Here is a 21,015-nt window from a genome sequence, read left to right as displayed (position 1 = left end):
ACATACATATATTTTTTCTAGTTTTCGAAGCGTTTGCGATCGTAGAAACAGAATCGACGTACCACTTGGCTACAGGCCAAGGTCTTTTGTTCATATTCCAAACTGTATACCTAGGTAGGTATACAACAAAAACACAACGGAAACCTATTGTCCTTGAGTCCATTCAACTATGTTAAAACATACGAAAATATACGACACGTGGACGTTAAAACGATGACGTAAATCAGTTCGCACAGCAATAAACAATATTTGATTTGGACTCGTAGTGTTTTGTAAGTAATCAGACGGGAATTTCCTCTATTGTTTTAATCAAAATAATTGTGTCTACTGAAACTCTGCGTGATCGAATCAGAAATGAGGAGATCCGCAGAACACCGCAGTCGCGAAGCTGAAGTGGCAATGGGCGGGGCACATAGTTCGAAGAGTCGATGGACGTTGGGGTCCCAAGGTGCTGGAATGGCGATCTCGCACTACAAAGCGCATCGTTGGTCGACCCCCTACCAGGTGGACTGACGACATCGATCAAGCGAGTCGCATAATTTCGCTGGATGCAGGCTGCTCAGTATCGTGATATTTGGAAGTCCCTACAAAAGGCCTATTATATGTCCTGCAGTGGACGTCCATCGGCTGATATGATGATGATGATGTATAACTTGGTCATGTCATGACTGACACTCATATCCTAAAACCCAAGTTATAAATCCAATAACAATATGATTATAACATCATCATCATCATTATCGGCCTATTTTAACAACCCGCTACCGTACACTATAGGGACAAGCATTCTACGAGTCTCTATCAATTTATACATATATAAACTTGCATAGTTAGAAGTTAAACTTTACCATTTGTAACTAACTAGCTTAGTTAACAACCTACAATTCACTAATATACATAATGACACAGCTCATAGTCATAATTTATTGTTAGACATGGCTTACCCTGGTGAGTAAGTAGCTATCGAAATCTATCAAATTTTCGGAAGTCAGTTAAAAACAAATATCTCTATCATACAAATAAAACAAACGTAAATATAACCACCATTGCATTTATTAATTCAACAACAGTGCAATGACACTGGCAACATCCTGTGATTCATCAGTAAATGTATAAAACGGACGTTTGATAGCCCACAACAATTATAATTAGTTATAATATTAATATTGTACTTATTTATTAATTGCATGACATGTTGGTCGCACATTGCATCCTACACCGCACGCGTTAAATAAGTGCTGTCGAGGTTTTGTCGCCATAATGTTATCAACTTGTATTGGCGTTTCTTTCTTATTAAGTAATGTGCGACCATCATAATGCAGCTACCTATTATAAATGCGCAAGTAGTAGTGAATCACATGAGAAACCACACTGCGAATAATATTTCATAATGAGACTGATATAACATAGTACAAAATATTACACAACTATACTCAGAGGCACAATAATCCGCCCTCTTTAATACGACGCGAATAGGTATATTAAAGTGGACGGGTAATGTGCTTCTGAGTATATTTTCGAAAAATATAACTAATAGCACATCTGTTTCTGGTTTCGTACGCACTTGTTACTAAATACATATGTGCTAAAAAAGACAACACATGATTCCTAAAGTCATAAAAAATATTAATTATTACATTATTTTAATTTTCATTTATACACAATAATCACTAAATTCATTGTATTCTCATTCATATTCAATTGTATTCTCATATAAAATAAAAAATTATTAAAAGATAATAATACCAGCGGAACGATTGACGAACGAATTCTCGTGAGAATTCAGACAATTTAAGTTATAACATAAAATCATGATTTATTAAAAAAAATTAAAATATATTTGCTCTTTCGCTGTAGCAACACTACTCCTAGACTCTAGTAGATCTATGGAGTCTGTGATAGACATACTATAGACTAATCTTCATAAAGTTATGCATTTGACTATCGCAAGGTACAAGAGCTAAGCGAATAAACACTTTGCTCGCTCAGTCCTTTTGGTTCGACTATTAATGGACATTTTTTTAGATTAGGTAAGTTCGCGCTTGACCACGATCTCACCCGATGGTAAGTGTGGATGTGGCCTAATGTGGAACGCGATTGCTAAGAAGACGCCTATTCACTTAAAGATGCCTTAGCCATGTGGCACGTTAATTTTCTTTCTACAAATGCTAACGCTTCGAAAACTAACAAAATGTATAGCAGATCCTAAAGACAACTTGATCACTTGACCTGTCGATAGTGAATATCATTTCTATACATTTTAAAATTTCGAAGCGTCACTGTTTTTAGAAAAAGAAAAAACATGCCACATGGCTACATGCTCGGGATGTAAGAATTAGGAAATACTGACTTCGTGCAGTTGACTTTTACGAGTCATTTGGACTCCTTAACCGCTGTCACTGGAAATTGAGCTTAGGTAACATGGCCAAAAAACATTTGCTATAGTTTAATTACTTTTTCAACGGAATTAGCACCATTAACAATCTATTAAAAAGCAATAATGATATAAAAATCAATGATTTAATAAATGCTATATTTATGTAACATGAACTGAATAGTAAAAAATACGATTTAGGATCATAACACACATATCCACTCGGTATACCTTTCCGTCAACCCAAGGCGAGGCAAGTACGATACGATTCCGATAAGTGTGCGTTGCAGGAGTTTCACACAAAGTATCTTGTCTTCTATAGATACTTGACAATCATTTTCCGAATTCATAAGTGTGCTATAACCCTTATTATTAGCTTAGAGACACTCTTAATGGAATATTTAAAAGGAATGACATAAACACGATAAGTAGAGTCCTTGAGATAAATATATATCTTAATATAATACATAACAAGAGACATAACTAATACAAATGTCTATATAATATCGAACATAATAGATTATATCTTTATAGCCAGTAATCACCTATTATAATGTCTACAATACATCAATTAGCAATGATACATGATTATTATTTGAGGACTATCACAGATAGGTTTGTGTTATCATGCAATAACTAATAACTTTAATAAAACAACATTATTATTTTTTTTATGTATTATTGACATATTATTACTATTGGATATGATAAATTATCCTAATTATGATAAACTAGGCAATAACAATTAGCTCATTAATTACGGGAATGTATGTACTTGCGTATACTTTGTATTTAAGAGGGCACTGCACACTTATGTCAGCCACTGACGATCAAGTAAGCTCACGTGCCTGCAGCGTTTACGGCTTGACATCCGATAAAACTGGTCGTGTTTGTCGCGATGTGCATGACATCATGCCGATCGCGACCAACATACCATCAGTTTTATTGGCTGTCAAGCCGTTAGCCCTGGTATTTTAATTAAATTGATAAAATATATGCTTAATATATATTTGGCCAGCCTGACAATTTTAATATGCGCCCTTTGTCGTCCTGTCTTGTCCGAGATAAAAACAGGCACATATAATTATAACTTAAAATCACTGCATATACTTAGTGACTTTAAGTTAACGGTATACAATTTAAAATATTTTTTATTAATAATACCTTTATGGAACAAAAACAATAAAATTACTATTCATGATAAATTAATATTAGGTATAGTTGTTAAATGAAGAACATTCCTAGCGTTTATCGAATTGGGATCATATGGAAGTGAGTCCCATATTACTCGTATGTATTTAGGTAGATATTGTCACTATATTATTTTTAAATGTAAGTTACGCCAGCTACATATGTTCAAGTTTACCAAAGCGCACGCTAAAAGGCGTGGGCAGTAAAAATAAAATGATAATTTTGGTTATGGTTTTCGATATTTATTTCATTGTCCACATCCCTGACGCGCTGACTTGACAGAAAGCATGATCGTGTGTGGCTGGCGTTAGGTATCTATTGTCGGGAAACGGTGCATTTGTTGTGATAACCCGTGTTTCCGAGTCTATACCTACTACAATCAATTATTGTGTACATAAATTAATATCATCCATTGTGGTTTGCGTGAAAATCCAATATTATTTCCTGAGCAGGAAATGCTCTCCGAGACATGGGAAACTACATCAAATTTCCAACAGTTAAGATTTTTTACTGAGAATTTCTTGGAAAAGCGCGTCTTTTTAAAACCTGACTTAGCACTTAAACCCAGAACCTCGTGAAGCAGCATAGGCTAACCACTGTACCAACGAGGCAGTTAAATAGACAAACTAAACAGGCTGTCCTGTAGACAAAATAACAGGCTGTCTGTAAAAAATACGACATTCGTAGCCGACATCAAGTCCTGCGAAAATAATGAAATATATGTTAGCCGAAATTTTACGGTTTTTAAGTATTTTTTTTTTTTACAAAATACAAAAATCACTTCCTTCAAATGCAATTTAGTGTGGGCTGTCGTTAGTACGAGTAGGTATATCGGGCTCTATCATCATGATCATATCAGCATATCAGGCTCTATGGGTTAGACGAATAAAAAAAATCACCCCCACTTTACATGTAGGGGAGATACCCTATAATACCTTATAGGTAGGTTACGGTCAAATCAGATTATATAAAATTAAAATAAAAATTAAAAATTTCTTAGAATCATAGGCCCGTATTTCGTACGAAATAACTTATAAAGCCGTTTGTGGTTTCTATAGAAAAGAGATAATATCTTGCTATTTTTGGACCAAGGGCGTTGAATGATCATTCATCAACGTCCGAGGGTCATATTGGCCTTGAGGCTGTGTGAAACAGGATTTTGAGATTTTAAGTTGTTTGTTAAAATTAACCTCGATGTTTGAGATTTACTGAATTTTGAAGTCTGAAAGTTTTTGCTCTTTCAGTGCTGATTTTAATAATGTATATTTTTATTTGTAAACGATATAAAATCACACAGCCTTCCGAACCGGTGGTAGAATCTTTACAAATAGTCAACTGACGTGTCAAAAGTGCTTGTAATCTGAGCTTACTTGAAATAAATGAATTTTGAATTATTGAATTTTGAACAAGTAGTATACCACTCTGCCAGCAAAAACTAGAAGACCGAAGATAAAGCATTCGGTTCTGTACCTAACAGTAATCTTCCAGTTTAAGGCACAATATCCTTCATGAAAAGTACTTCTTATATTGTCTATATGTATAAATGAAAAAAATACTACAAAATTCAACAATAATGTTCTGAGATAATATAATACAAATCGCAATTATTAAAATTTTCAAAGGAACTCTTTGCGCTAAGCTTCAGAGCTTTCTCATTCTGCTAAAATATTCCACTTTCAGACGAATATCATGGATGTATTGAGCTAAGTCTCGACCAATAAGCAGTAGGTAGGTACTCGTATATAGAGCTTTGCTTCATCAAGATCGGATACCATAAAAGTCGCGGACGTTTGGCTGGTGGGAGGCTTCGGCCGTGGCTAGTTACCACCCTACCGGCAAAGACGTACCGCCAAGCGATTTAGCGTTCCGGTACGATGCCGTGTAAAAACCGAAAGGGGTGTGGATTTTCATCCTCCTCCTAACAAGTTAGCCCGCTTCCATCTTAGACTGCATCATCACTTACCATCAGGTGAGATTGTAGTCAAGGGATAACTTGTAAAGAAAAAAAAACGTTTCTGTCGTTCTGTTAATAAAATAAATCAATTCATTTTCATGCAAATTTCATAGATAAGTAAGTATAATTCTTACACCAAGGTCGGATGCAACGCGGGCGAAGTCGCGGGCTACTAGTAAAGTTATAAGTCGTAAATCTCGAGTCATATTTCGTATGGCGGCACATTTCTGACAGATGACTGTCGGGCGTTACCCCCGAGGCGGCGGTTCATGGCGCAACACTATAATTAAGGGGCCTCCTATGTCTAACAAGATATGAAAAAGTCGCCTTAACAAGTATAATATACCATCAAACTGTATTCTTAGAACAGGGTATTAGCAAAATGAATGAAAATGTTTTTAAAATAGTCTAGAAGCCAAAATAACTCGAACATAAAACATAACAAAGTTAGAACTAAAATTTCTTAAAAGAAAGTGAAATGAGAAAATGCTCAATCTTTCATAGCAAGGACTCGAACCCAAGACCTCTTGATCCAAAGCCTAAAATCTAAAATCTGTCAGTCTGTTTGTTTTTTACGATCACGGCATTACGTTAAATGTTTGACACTCAACCGATGATCGAGCAATTTTAGAAGTTGCTTAGAAAAATTTCCACTTGATACGATTTTTTTGAGTCACGCGGCTTTCATCGACTCTTAAATATGCCTTATCGTCGAAAAATATTATAATTATAAATAATATAATAATTGTAAGATATTATTAGGTAATTCTGTCAATTATTGCATCAACGTCCTAAATACATCAATCAGTTTTGCCGAATTGCATGTTACGTAACTTGGACAATTGGACATGCGTTTGATAAACATAATTTAAATAGCAACCTGTACATTTCACCCAGTGTTGCCAATTTAGCGACTTAGTCGCTAGAACTGACGACTTTTGCTTATGTCTTAGCGACTAATATAAAGTTTTGACGATAAAAATTGTTTAGCGACATATCTGGCGATTTTTGGAGTACAAATTTAAACAGACCTAGCTTTAGATATATTAATATTTATTTTTTTTAAAGGTATTTTGGCAAATTGTGATAAAAACAACAACTTTTATTATCTAATTATTAATATTTTTGTTCACCTATATAATAATTCACACCGCCTTCTGTCCCGGATAAAATTATAAGTATTCTTCTCCATAAAGGATCCGCTCCTGGTAGAGTTAGTTTTAGCGACTTTCTAGCGACTTTTGAATAAGATTCTAGGGACTCGGAAATTTTGGAGTTGGCAACACAGATTTCACCTTTAATCTAGGTTTGTTCAAATATCTGTAACCATTTGACTGCACAAACCGCCCAAACAAATTCATTGAAATAGTCTCATCAAAAAATCAAAACAAGTAGGCGGCCTGTTTAAATTTTTTTTATGAAAAGTAAATAGGTACATTTAATAAAGTACAGAAAAGTAATTTTGAAAGTCGCTAAGACACAAGTATTTTTTACTAAACCCAAGGTTCCCTGGAAGAAATCGCTACGTAGCGGTTAAGCCGCCTTTTGTATCCTACTTCTGTAGGTACTATACTTTCTCTGTCTTATTATTTGTTTTTCTTATGTTATGGTGTAGATACAAGTAAAGTATAAATATATAAGTATTTTAGCCTATTTAGCCACAGGGCTACTCTCCTTAGAGGGAATTAGAACACCCAGTACGCCACTCCGATGCGGATTGTTGGGTTTATGTCGATAAGTATATAATAAGAGAAATCCCTATCAGCTTAAAGGGTTCTCTCCGCGGCATGGTGGGTACCACAATGGTGCAACAGGCGAGGATAGAACTCATGACCTTTCGGTGTTTTGTTTTGTATTATTCATTAAAATGGTATATGTACTTATAAGAAATAATATATTCAAAAAATACCGATTTTTAAAAGCCGCGACCGTGTGTTCTTTACTAAAAGGTAAAACAATGAAAAAAAATGCCAATTACAATTAAAACAATGACAATGAACTCTTTAACTTCATTCATTAATTAATTCTAAAATAATATACTAACTAGCACGCCGTTCGTATAAAACAAAGGTCACCATTTTGTTCGCGTCGGCTACATCATTGAGTGCACTTTAAAAATGGAAACTCATCGCTAACATAATAGGCTCTCTAGTCTATGGTTTCAAATTCTAAATTCAAAATTAATAAGTATCGCGAATAGTGAAATTGTTTTTTTTTTACTTGGCACTTCTATATCTACACACTCACTGAGCTTGTGTACCTACGTGATTACTAAAACTACTAGCGGACGCCCGCGACTTCGTCTGCTGATATTTAGTGTAATATCACAGATTAAAGAATAGTAGGCCGATAGAGCGTACAAAGAACACAGGGATGCAAGCCATTCCAAAAACAAATTCAAAAACGTATACTACATTCTCGAGTCAGTACGACACGAAACGCATCAGTAATTTTCGAAATTATTCAAGAAAAATGGCGTTTTATGTTTTTAAATGTTTTAAAAACTGTTTAAAAAGACTAAAAAAATATTCTTTATTCTGTTTGTTCATTCTTTATTATGTGTGTAATACTATAAAAGATGGTTCTTTAGAACTTTTAGCGACATGGACTTTTCGTGCCTTAAGCAGCGTCTAAGAAGCAGCAGTTGGAACAAAATCTTATTGTAATGACTGTTTTTTGCCAGAATAAATAAAAAAAAAAATATTTGGATCAGTCGTGATGAAACACACTACTGACCTCACAGGACATTTTACATCTGTGCCTAAAATAACAGTACGTTTATTTATTTAATAGGGATGATGACAGTTTTTTAAATTGTATATAAATTAAGAGTATGCTAATAGTAAAGCAATTTTTTAAAATGAACAGGGTATCTGCGATCATTACTTTCGGAGCTACAGGGATTTAAAGGGTCCATAAAAGGATCCCTAAAAAACGCCCCATACAAAATGGCACGAACTAATGACGTAGTAGGTAATGTAGTGATCGTTAGATTTGTATGAGCGTTCAAACAAAATTATTAATATCTTTGTTATTTGTGCGTTTATGTTTATAGTTCATTTATTAAAAATTGTGACATTTAATGTAAGGAAGCTAAAACTGTATGAATTTTCATCTAATTACAATAAAAGATTTTTAATAGATTTGGTAATTTTATAATCTCATTTATTTTGCAAATATCCAGAATCTTTGCTTTTAATGTATAAATTAGTTAACATTGACCTTATTTACCCGAATGTATCATAAAAATCAATATATTCAAACCTAATCATCATCCCCATTCTTACGTACACAGTACGTCTATTGATGTACACAAATCTCTAAATTTGAAAGTTATACAAGTGATGCTATCCTTTTTACATTGTACTTTTAATAAAAGAATAATAATGCGTTTACATTTTTTTAATCTTCTAATAGCACAAGTACTTTCTGCCATGGTCAGTGATCACAGGGTTCCGAGATATCTCTAAGGCAAGGCCCGAGTCTTAAAGGAGACTTAAAAGTTCCGTTTCTACATTTTTCTATTAATGAGCCTACAGGAAATACACTATCTGGCATATTTATAAACCTTAATATTCTTTAAAGTAAAGTGAACTTTAAATAGTATTTATTAGGTCCACTTTACTTTGAAGAAAATTGAGGTTTTAATCTCAATCCACGTTTATAAATATGACCGTATATACATAAACATTACAATTCAATTTACTTTAGAAAGTTCACAGTAAATTCTTCTAACCAAGATCATATCCTACAATATTATCTAGATCATAATTAAATATCTTATAGTCGTACTTATACAATTTGTACAGTTTTCTTATCAGAGGTAGGTCGAGTTGTGAGAAGTACTTGCGTAGCTTCTCCGAAGTGCCAGAAGTATGCGCGAGTCGTGGAAACTGGATGTGAGAGGCATTTATGGTGTGCAGGGCGAGGAGAGAGTCGTCCAGCAGAGTTTCGTATTTACCTGGAAGAGAGATTCATGTTAGGTTTCTTTATACATCGGTCACCAGTCCGGGGCTTGGAGTTTTTCTCTCTACCACACGCTGTGGCGGATTTAAAGGGGAATCCCCACCAGCCCAGGGAACGCAGATATATCCCTGTATAAAAGTATATGGAGATGATAATAAGGATACGTTTAAATAATTGGCTTAATAAAAGTATGTTCCTTGAAGTAAAATATATTTTTTTATCATCCTTCTAGAGCAAAATGTTCGCTGGTGTAAAGTGGCGAAGTACAAACAAGTGTACAAACAAGAAAACGAACAAACAAACTAATCAAGTCTTCAAAATATCGACAATGGCTGTATGGTCAACGATCTTAGCTTGACCCCCTTGTGGACCAATTGAAGATGAATTAAAAATGTCGTACGCTGTAGCAAACTTTTTTTGATAAAGTAATGATTTAAGTTTTTAAGTAGAATTATCAAGATTTTTTTAGATATAAGTATATTGCGGGGTGGTTGTGGTAGGCCTTGGCCGGGGATGAGCATTCCCCTTTCTTCCAAATCCGTCAGTAGATGCGGCGTGAAGAGACATTGAGTCTACAGGGTTTTATCGTAACTCTCCCATCCCCTTAGACTAAAATCATCAGATTTTGACGTGGCGTGGCGCAGTGGTAAGCGCGGTGGATTTACAAGACGGAGGTCCTGGGTTCGATCTCCAGCTGGGCCGATTGAGGTTTTCTTAATCGATCCAGGTCTGGCTGGTGGGAGGCTTCGGCCGTGGCTAGTTACACCCTACCGACAAAGACGTACCGCCAAGCAATTTAGTGTTCCGGTAAGATGTTGTGTAGAAACCGAAAGGAGTGTGGATTTTCATTCTCCTCTTAACAAGTTAGCCCGCTCCCATCTTAGATTGCATCATCACTTACTATCAGGTGAGATTGCAGTCAAGGGCTAACTTGTAAATAATAATATAAAAATAAAAAAAGATTTTCAAAATGCATTTTTTTAGCTGCTAACTACCGAACGAAGTGCTGGGTGAGTTTTCTGAAGTTGGTTATTTCTAAGGTCCTAAACGTACTCAGGGCTCATACTTGATGGAAGTACTGAATTCATTTGCTGCGCTCTAGCTAGTCCAAAAACCCCGTCTGCGGTTCCTCGAGTATTCCATCATAATTCGACCCGGGTCAGAAATCTAGAACTTTTCGGTACTAAAAGGAAAGAGGTCATTAGTTTAATCTCTACATTGGCCCTTAACACAAAAAAGAAAACAGGAATCTATGTAGAAATCTAGGTAAGATACTTGACACGTGTGTCTACTGTAATCTAGGTTTAAACGGCGTTTGAACTCTCGTCCCACCGGTACTGCGGGTTTAATTGCATTTATTCACTGGAAGCAACATTCCACATTGACATGTGTACAAACTAATAACCTAGTGACCTAATAAAAGTGTTAACAAAACAGTTGACGCCGCGCGGTTTCACCCGCGTGGTTCCCGTTTCCGTAGGAATACGGGGACCACGATATATCCTGAGGCTTCCTCGATAAATGGGCTAACACTGAAAGAATTTTTCAAATCGGACCAGTACTTCTGAGATTTGCGCGTTCAAACAAACAAACAAACTCTTCAGCTTTATAATATTAGTATAGATTATCTATACTAATATTATAAAGAGGAAAACTTTGTTTGTATGTTTGTTTGTTTGTAATGAATAGGCTCAAAAACTACTGGACCGATTTTAAAAATTCTTTCACCATTCGAAAGCTACATTATCCACAAGTAACATAGGCTAAATTTTATTTAGGAAAAAAATAGGGTTCCGTAGGATATTTGGGTTTTTTGGACACAAGCTGTAAAAATCAACTAGAAAAGTAACTTATTTTGCGTACGCTGACTAAACTATAAAAGATAGAACCATAAAATGTTCTAATTAATTGTAGATCTTATAGATATCTACAAAAAAGTCCGCGACACACTATACCTATCTATGTCGAGTGAGGCACAACAATCATAGATTATAAGTTTGTGGTATTGTAGAGGGTATTCTCTATATCTACTGAACCAATTTTAAAAATTCTTTTACCAAAAGAAAGCCACATTGTTTGTGAGCTTTTGTTCTCGTAATCCCACGGGAACAGTAACTACGCTGGTCTGGTCGTGTAATAGTCAAATAAATAATATACTTGTTAATGAAATAATAAATAAATGAAAGGAACTCTATGTACCGATTTAATTTAAATTTTAATTTAAATTTAATTTGGCATTTAAAATATCGCCACGTGCAAGTTTTTGAACCAAGTCGCGGGCGTCCGCTAGTTATTAATAAAAACAAGTACGTATCTGTTATGTGATCAGCACGTGGAATATTTTTAAGTGGTTTGCCCGAAGTTTAACCCCGCGAGGCTCTGTTATTATCTATAGACGGTCTATCTGGGCATCGAGTAATAACGAGAAAAAACCGGCCAAGTGCATTCAGACTCAAGGGGACGATGGTTCCGTCCAATCTTTAAAGTGAAATGGAAATTATCAAATCAAAAGTTGTTAAAAAAAACATCCTGTTTGGCGTACCTATAAAAAAAAAGTAGAACCGATTGCTTCCTTGAATCTTTGCCATTGATTAGGTCATCAATTCAGTGATCTCAAATTAACAAACCATCATTGTTATGAGTCTATTTTTAAGAAGGCCAGCAAGCTAATTCACTATGTTTGACTTATGCTATTCGACATATACGACATTGAGATTCTATGTAACAAATGTCATCCGGTGCCTACTGGTGGATATCATACAGTAGGTAGATGACATATCTCAATTGATTTGATATTTATTTTAATAGGCTGATAAGGCCAGCTGGAGAGGAGAGGGGATATGGAGATTAGACCCATCACGCTTAACTTACTTGATTTAACGTATTCTTTCGCAGTGGAACATATAGATGTTGTGGGGGCATCCCCAGGAGACCGTTCTCCCACTGAGTGTCGAATTTAAACTCTATGCGTTTAAGAATTCGACACTCAGCGGTTTAATTGTGCCCTGGGGGTGCCCCTGCAACGTCTATCAATTCTACTATAAGACACGTTAAACTCCGGACTGAGAAAGTTTGTTGAAAAATCCTTTAAAGAAAGAAATGCTCAGTATTTCATACCGCGACGAAGGACCCCTAAATCCAAAGCCAGTAGACCCACGAAGCAGTTTTTTTTACTAATGAACAAAAATACTTCCTTTGTATAATAAAATGGACATGACCCAAATAATACGAGAGATAAAATCAACGGATCTACAACGAGCATTTCCTCTAAGTTAGTAATTAATTAGTTATTAGCTACAACTTCCAGAACTTAAAACGGTTGATTATTCGCTGTTAAATCTCTAATGGAAACCTGTTTATGTTCAAACTTAAAGGGGCCTCAGTTATTTCAATGACGTCCAATGATGGGTACTGATGTATTGGTTATCTACTTGTATTTCGCATGTAGTCGATTAGTATCAATTTGTTCGAGCAATATTAAACAGACAAAAAATCATCGCGTCATCGGATATTAATTACTCTGAAGATGTAGGAGAGTTATAATTTGTATAGTCTCAGTGTCATTTAGTTATGAAAGATTAAGGGCCGATTTAAAACAATTAAGTGTTAGAAGGCGGTGAAACAGGTACAGAGGTATATCTACTCATATTATTACAATTTATTTATTCAATGACAAATTAAAGCCTTGCCTTAGCCTTGGCTAAGTGACGAAGTGTCTCAAACAGTAAAGGTGTATTGCACTTTGCATTGGTGCAACCTGAGAATTTTCTTAATTCTCTGCGTGTGTAAAGTCTGCCAATCCGCATTGGGTCAGCGTGGTGGACTATTGGCCTAACCCCTCTCATTCTGAGAGGATACTCGAGCTTACCAGTGAGCCGAATATGGGTTGATGACGACGACAATGTACATAATTATGTATTCTGTCTTAGTCTATACTAATATTATAAAGAGGAAAGATTTGATTGTTTGTTTGTTTGCATTGAATAATGCAAACAAAACTATGAAACTACTGCACCGATTTGAAAAATTCTTTCACTTTTGGGAAGGTAGCTTCCCAAAAGTGAAAAGATCTATACACTATCCCCGAGTGCTATAGGCTATATTTTATCCCCGTATTCCTACGGGAATGGTAACCACGCGGGTGAAACCGCGGGGAGTCCAGTATATCCATACCTACTCGTAACTCTGAAGGTTTCTACGCGACATCATACCGAAATGCTAAATTCCTAGTCCTAGCTAACTAACCACGGCTGATGCCTAGCACCAGACTAGACCTTTTATTTTTAACGTGGGGAAATCCTAAGGGATACCTTCTTGTCACGAGGAGGCAAGGTTAAAGTCGGACTAAACCCCGATGTTCCGACTCGCCGACTGACTGAGCCACGGGAACATTTCATAAACTACCTCAACCAATCCAGCACCACCAGACTAGACCTGAGCCATTTTAGAAAATATGTAATCCCAGTTTTCCCATGCAACTGGGAAACAAATCCAGGACATCTCTGTTGAAAGCCAGGGCATTGCCAACACAGAGCTCGTCAAAATTAAAAAGTCCAAGATTTGATCCACAAACGGTAACAGGCCAAGTTAAATAAATATTTGTAAAATATAAAGATTACAAAGTTGGTCGCGCAAACAAGTCTAACCTAATGAGAAAAAGATTGAGTTACTCGCGTGAACATAACTATTAATAAAGTGATTATATAATTTTAACACAATCACTCGATCTTTGTGGGCAAATAACCTTGGAGTCATCTTTGACAACGACAGTGGAAACCTTGTGGAAACATACTAAATATTTGCTTACAGGTAAATGTTTTTTGCCTCTCTTTTAATGAATGGGAAGCACATAATAATGTAGGTAAAGCGGAAATTTAACATTAAATATTTTTTTATTATTCAAATTTTATGTAAATACAAGAACTTTTGATTCACTGTTATGTTAATTAAAACTCGGTTGAGTTATAAAAAAATAAAAGATGCACTTTTGTTCCACTTGGGCATTATAAAACAAATAATTTCACAGTCATTATCATCATTAACAACCCATATTCATCACTATTGAGCACGAGTCTCCTCTCACAAAAAAAGGCCAATAGTCCGCCACGTTGGCCCAATGCGGATTGGCAAACTACTAAAAAAGAAAATTCTCAGGTATGCAGGTTTCTTCACGATGTTTTTCTTCACCGTTTGTGACATGTGATAAATTTCTTAAAATGCACATAGATAAATAGAGAAAATTCATCAAAAATTTACACCCAAGCATCAAATCCAGAACCTCATGATGAGTAAGCACACAACCAATCACTAGACGCAAACTTTACAAGCTATTTATTTTCTTCGCCGCATTATTATACCGCGTTGCTAAGATCATCTTACGTTGTCTTAGCGGGTCGGACTTCGCTGTAGATTATTATAACGGGAAAAATAAGCTATGCTCCATTATCTTTTTTTAGGAATCACATAGTTTATTATACACATATACAGGGTGCTGGGGAGTATTTCACATAACTGGGTTAAATAAACATATTTTTTACCGAAAAATAATTAAAATTGTTCAAAGAACATATCACACTAATATTATAAAGGCGAAAGTGAATAAGTGTGAAAGTGTGTAAGTATGTTTTTTCCTCTTTTACGCTGCAGCTGCTAAAGCGATTTGGCTGAAATATGGAATGGAAATAGATTTTGCTTTGGATTAACACACAGACTACTTTCATCCCGGAAAAATTCATGGTTCCCGCGGGATTTGTGAAAAACTAAATTCCACGCGGACGAAGTCGCGGGCGTAAGCTAGTTATGTTCTAAAATTAATATTTTCGGAGTTGATAATATTTTTTTTTGTAAATAGATCTTAAAATGTGTACCTTATACGCATCTTTATAATTATAATGTAGCCAAACTTTAAAAAATTTAAAATGCAAGGATATATAAAGGCGGGTGTTACGTGGATTGTCGAAATTATTTGAATTACTTTGTATAAGAACATAAAAAAAAAATATATATTTTTTATAGTTAAAAAAATATTAATTATGCAGTTCGGCTCCTATAAGTGGACTTGCCAACACCTTGAAGTTATGGGAAGTACTCCCGAGCACCCTGTATAAGAGCCTCGTTGGTGCCTTAGGTAACCATTTAACTTTTTTTGAGTTTTGGTTTAGTCCACGAAAGTTAGATTTATTATACTAAAACAAGATTGTAGAATGTTTATCAACAAATAAAATGGAAAGCAAACTTGAAAATTTTGAAATTACCCTCGACAATTGAAACTGATTTGAGTAAAGGATAAATAATTTAAATATCCTCGCCTTACAAGGGAATATAGTAAGAGTTTTACTTCTTTTAGTTTCACCAATCAAACCTGCACCTATCCTGAAAACCGCATCAAAATGGGATTAGTAGTTTTGGTTTTGGAAAGATTTGCGCCTAATGGGCCATTAAATTAGAGTGATGATGTAATTTATATGAGATTTCATGAGATGAACTCAGAATTGAATTGAATAGGCTCTGTTATGTCCGTGTGCTGACGTCATCGGCTCAAGGTAATATTCATCAGCTTTATTACTTCTTAATTTAGTGTTTTTGTGCGTACTTAAGTAATAATAAAACCGGACAAGTGTGTCGGGCCACGGACAGTGGGTTCCGTATATTAAATGAGCACTGTTATCGCCGCGTTGCAACTACTTGCGGTACGGACGGCTTCAGTGTGCTCGTGGCGTTCGAGCCGTCCACATCTCTTGTTGTGTAATTCTTTATGGGTTACTTGGGATAGGCGGGGAGGTCGACTGAAAAAGGGGAGTGTTTGTTAACAGTCAAAGGCGCCTTTAACCCTACACACAATGTTCACAAGTGCGTGACTTCACGAAGGTGCTATTCTCCACACATTCTCTGCCATTCTAAGGTATTATTTTGGTTACAGTTTGATTTGTTAATTACGTTGTCCTGACAAATATTGTGTATCATAACCTTTGTTCGACATTAGTTTTCTTATTTATGTAATAACTTCTGAGTCTGCTAAAAGCACTGTGACTTAGGTTCTTCTGATTCTAATTCTATCCTCATTTCTAATTCTATCACGCAGTAGCACGCTCTATCGCCCGCTAAGTGACTATGAGCCTTCTTAGAAGGACCATTATGGGGCCGTTAAAATAAGCTGAAAATTATCATAATTATATAATTAAAACTATTAAACTCACCAACTAATGTATATCTAATGAGGCAGGGATGGCACAGGGTCGTGACCGGTTGCCAGTGTTCGTTGTTCACAATATCGGCCAACTCTTTAGAGTCGTTCGTCAAGAACAGAGCGAACTCTTTAAATGTGACGTCATGGCCGTACTCTAGCGATTCGTTGGATGGGTTCTCTCGGAACGCCTTTATGATGCGTCTTCCCACACGATCCTATAAAAAAATCAAAGTTAAGTCCTTGCGAAAGTAGTGAAAGCTTTTTTTTTTAATAGCGAATGACGGTTTTGACCGCGTTGACTTTTTCCGACTTCCAAAAAAGAGGAGGTTCTACGTTCGGCTTTACCATGTATGTTTTTTTACAAGCTTTTATTTAACTTGCAATGTATGTATTATGTAATTCTTTCAAGAGGAATGTTGCAACTCAATTTTAAGCTAACATTTTGTATACAAGTACAATTTGGATGACATTGCATGGTTAAGTTTGTGACGTCACCCTAAAACCAACATGGCGGCATTTCTAATGGGGCTAATATTTTTTAATGCACTTTCTTGTATAGTAAACCAAACATTTTTGCTACAGAAATGGATGATGATGCATTTATACAGTTCACTGAATGTTGAATGTATTAGCATAGCTAAGAGTATGCCAACATTTCCTAGGGCAAGCAAGAAATATGCCCATTCTACTGCCTTGTCATTTGTCAACCTGAGGCATAGGTGTTAAGCCTTGTGTGTGTAATTACACTAGTAAGCAATGCTGTACAAGCAAGCATGGATGTAGTACTTCCCTGGGTCAGCTGTAAAAAAAACTACTACTTCTATCGCTATGATATAAAAAATGTGGAGTATGGCAGCAAAAAATTAAAAATGGTTCTTATGTGAAAACACGATTGCCTATCTAAATGCACATGGGTTAAATGTAACTTCGAATTTTTTTTAATTTCTAGAGATGTATGTTCTTAATTTATAAACATACATTGAAACTTGAAAAAGTTGATGTGTTAAAATAATCTACTAAGTTTACCTTCGTAAATATTGTCGAAATATCTCCGTAGAGAGGTTTATCAAAAACAATTTCATTATCAATTAGCTAGTGTCACGAAAAATAAGGTCACACGAGTCACTGTAAGTGTGACAAGTGACAACACACTTGTGTAGGTATCTACTATATTGTGATGTGACAATTTTTATAAAGTATACTCAGAGGCACAATTATCCGCCCACTTTAGTATACCCGCGTCATATTAAAATGGGCGGATAGTTATATATAGCCTCTGAGTATATAGTTAAAGCTAAAGATTTGTTCTAAGTTTTGATGATAGGTGCACCCTATCCTACACATTTGTGCAATTACAACTTCTAGCTACGTGAATGACGCATTGGCCCAGTGGTTAAAAGATTGGCTAGTCACGATGTCCTGGGTTTGAGTCCTACTTTGGACTGTAATTTTTTCTACTATGCTGAAGTTGTTGATGTTGGAAAGTAATCTAAGTATTATCTTTTAGATAAGAATGAACAAATACATCAATAAATACTATGTTAAATCAATATACCAGTTAGCCCTACCAAGCCAAAGTCAAAAGAACAAGACAGTCGAGTAATGGTGACCGAGCCAGAAATAAAGCTCTCTTTTCGTCCTATCACATTGAAAGAGAGAGCTATATTTCCGTATTGGCACTATTGGTCGACAATGTAATTTTTCTTCATGAGATATGTTGTGGGTCACATATAAGGCCTACAGAATATATTCAAATACATACTCACTTGGAAATACTTAGCACTGGGCAGATCACCTTCCAGCTTATTCCTATAAGCCGATAGTAATCTCTCAAATGGATTCCTGACAATAATCATCTTGTGATAGTTCTCCAACATAACATCTCTCTCTTCTTTGGACACTGTGCTGAGGTTCCTGAACATTCCTGGAGAGTGTGCGAGGCTGGCCGGCACAGACAGAACATCCGTGTCATTCCATTTCCCTTCAAGGATCATCAGTATCCTTTTCCAATTGGTGCATGCTACCTGCATATTTATTGTAGAGATTAGCTGATATAAGTAATACATCCTATTCCTAATATTATATTGAAATTCAAATGTGAGTTTGTTTGTTAACCTTTCACACTTTCAATAAACCTATTTTAAAATTCTTTCACCAATGGAAAACTACATTATCAGCGAGTAACATGGCCTATATTTCGCTATGTGGGTTGTATATTAGTATTACATACTATTTTCAAATACCTAGTTAGTAGTTTTAAAATTATCACAATTTTTGTTGTTTTTATGTACTGGGTTGATGAAATAAGAAGGTCTTTAATATGATGTTAAGTAGAGACTCAGAGAGCCATTGTCTACATTGCTACAGAGCGACACTGCATAAAGTAAGTAACATTCCCTTCAGCGTTCTGCTATGAGTCTATTAACAGGAGGTAAAGATGTTGAGAATCACACACAGAGCCGGCCTGAAGTAAATTTAAAATGGAGCGAGATCCAATTATGGCGCCTCTCCCGTTTGCTCCTAATAATATGCCTAAACCTAATCCTAATAAGATACCTATAACAAATTGAGAGAGAAAATCTCGACCATACTCTGGGGAGACCAATTGAAAATCAGGTGCAGTACCATCTACAGTTGAGTAGGATTATCATTCATGGCGCCTGGAGCGACTGCTCCGTTCGCCGTATGGACGGGCCGGCCCTGATCACACATCTGTTTCACCTGTAACCATGTTTTGTAGACTGGGAATGGCAACACTTTTTGCCACAGAATGACGCATTACATTAGTACTTCCCTTTAGGTCACAAAGAGCTCTATTACTAATTTTATCAGTTTATCAGACTAGATTTTTTTTGTCTCAGGCTCAGAGCTTAGGCAGGCAGAAATTAGTCTACCGAGTGCCGAATTTAAGAAACTTGATGCACTAAGCACTCCTTCCTTCATTCTAAAAGGAGTTAATAAAAAAGAGCAGATTTTGATAATGCTAATTTCTGTGAGTTCGTTTTTTTTCTGAGTCATCTCAGTTAAATTGTGGGGGTAATCTCTGGATCTCCTAAACCAATTTAGAAAATTTTATTACCAATAGATAGCCTCGTTAGTTGTTTGTGACGTAGGCTATATTTTATCCCCATATTCCCACAGGAAAGAACTACGCTGATGAACCTGTTATGTATTTCCAAATATTAAGTTATATGGTTAACATGAGGAAACCTGCATACCTGAGAATTTTCTTAATTCTCTGTGTGTATGAAGTCTGCCAATAAGCTTTGGGCCAGTGTGGAGGACTATTAGTCTAACCCCTCTCATTCTGAGAAGAGACTCATGCTCTACAGTGAGCCGAAAATGGGTTGTAAATGATGATGATGAAGTTACATGACTAATGAGTAGTGCAATAGTATGGTGTCTACATTGATATAACAACTTTATGAAGAATTCTATTTCACAACTTTATCAAGAAAATTCAAGTAATAAGTTAGATGAAGTAGGAAATTATGAAGAAATATTTACAACATAATATACAGAAAAAAAAAACCACAGAGCTTCCAGACTATAAAGAGTTAATATAGTTTTACATAATTAAGTCATAAATACAATAGTTTAGTTTCTTCAGATCGTAAAAAAAAATCCCTACGACATAGCACAGGAAACACGTCTATGACGCTCGTTAATTACGACAAACCGACAGATCTACTCGTTCACCTTGACCCTGCTCACCTTAGGCACGTAACAATACAGGAGTTTACGCTCATCGTCGACCAAAATATGCTCCAAAAGACTCGGCGGCAGATCCTCCAAGCTCCATTTCAAGGAGAGTCTGTTACACGTCTCCTGAACTAGCTCTTGTCGAGCCAAATTCGAAGACTGGGTGAGCTCCAAAGAATGCTCCCCGGCGATATCATTTTCATCTCCACTCACGCAGAACAGTATGCTCACAAATAACACCAATTTCCCACCTGGATCACGCATCTTTCGCCACTACATTTGAATCGCGATGCAAAATAAAAACTTTCGCGAATCACAGTAATTTCTTTTCGCTTTTTATTTAGGGCACGTGGTTATTGTCTTCATTAACACTGGCATGGTATATTATATGAAATAAAATTTTAATTTACATTTAGTTTTATTGATAAAATTACTATCCATTTTAGCACATTTTTATAATAATCGAAACTGCGATTTTTAATTAACGCGACATAGTAAGCACCGTAAACACGTTCGCTTCTTTCAAAAATTCTCGAATTTGATTTTGTTATTTGATTTGACAAGTAAAATCAAGACATTGACAGCGCTTCGAGTGCGTGACATTGACATAACTGGAATGAGAATGAGTGAATGAATTTTACG

The 21,015-nt window shown here is 35.7% G+C and overlaps 1 protein-coding gene across 1 annotated transcript; it reads right to left on the bottom strand.

Annotated features, from left to right (window-relative positions):
• Positions 1-1,035: 1,035 nt before the first annotated feature.
• LOC112045494 (carbohydrate sulfotransferase 11) lies at positions 1,036-20,921 on the bottom strand. The gene is made up of 4 exons (XM_024081675.2): positions 20,386-20,921; positions 18,438-18,695; positions 16,682-16,886; positions 1,036-9,480 (listed from the first exon to the last, which is right to left on the bottom strand). The coding sequence occupies exons 1-4, from the start codon at positions 20,635-20,637 to the stop codon at positions 9,251-9,253; spliced, it is 945 nt and encodes a 314-aa protein (XP_023937443.1). The 5' UTR covers positions 20,638-20,921; the 3' UTR covers positions 1,036-9,250.
• Positions 20,922-21,015: the final 94 nt, after the last annotated feature.

The sequence above is a fragment of the Bicyclus anynana genome, chromosome 3 (genome assembly GCF_947172395.1).
Source record: "Bicyclus anynana chromosome 3, ilBicAnyn1.1, whole genome shotgun sequence".
NCBI classification, from domain to species: Eukaryota; Metazoa; Arthropoda; class Insecta; order Lepidoptera; family Nymphalidae; genus Bicyclus; species Bicyclus anynana.
The sequence above is the reverse complement of the archived record's forward strand: the minus strand, read 5'-3'. Positions and strand labels throughout refer to the sequence as shown.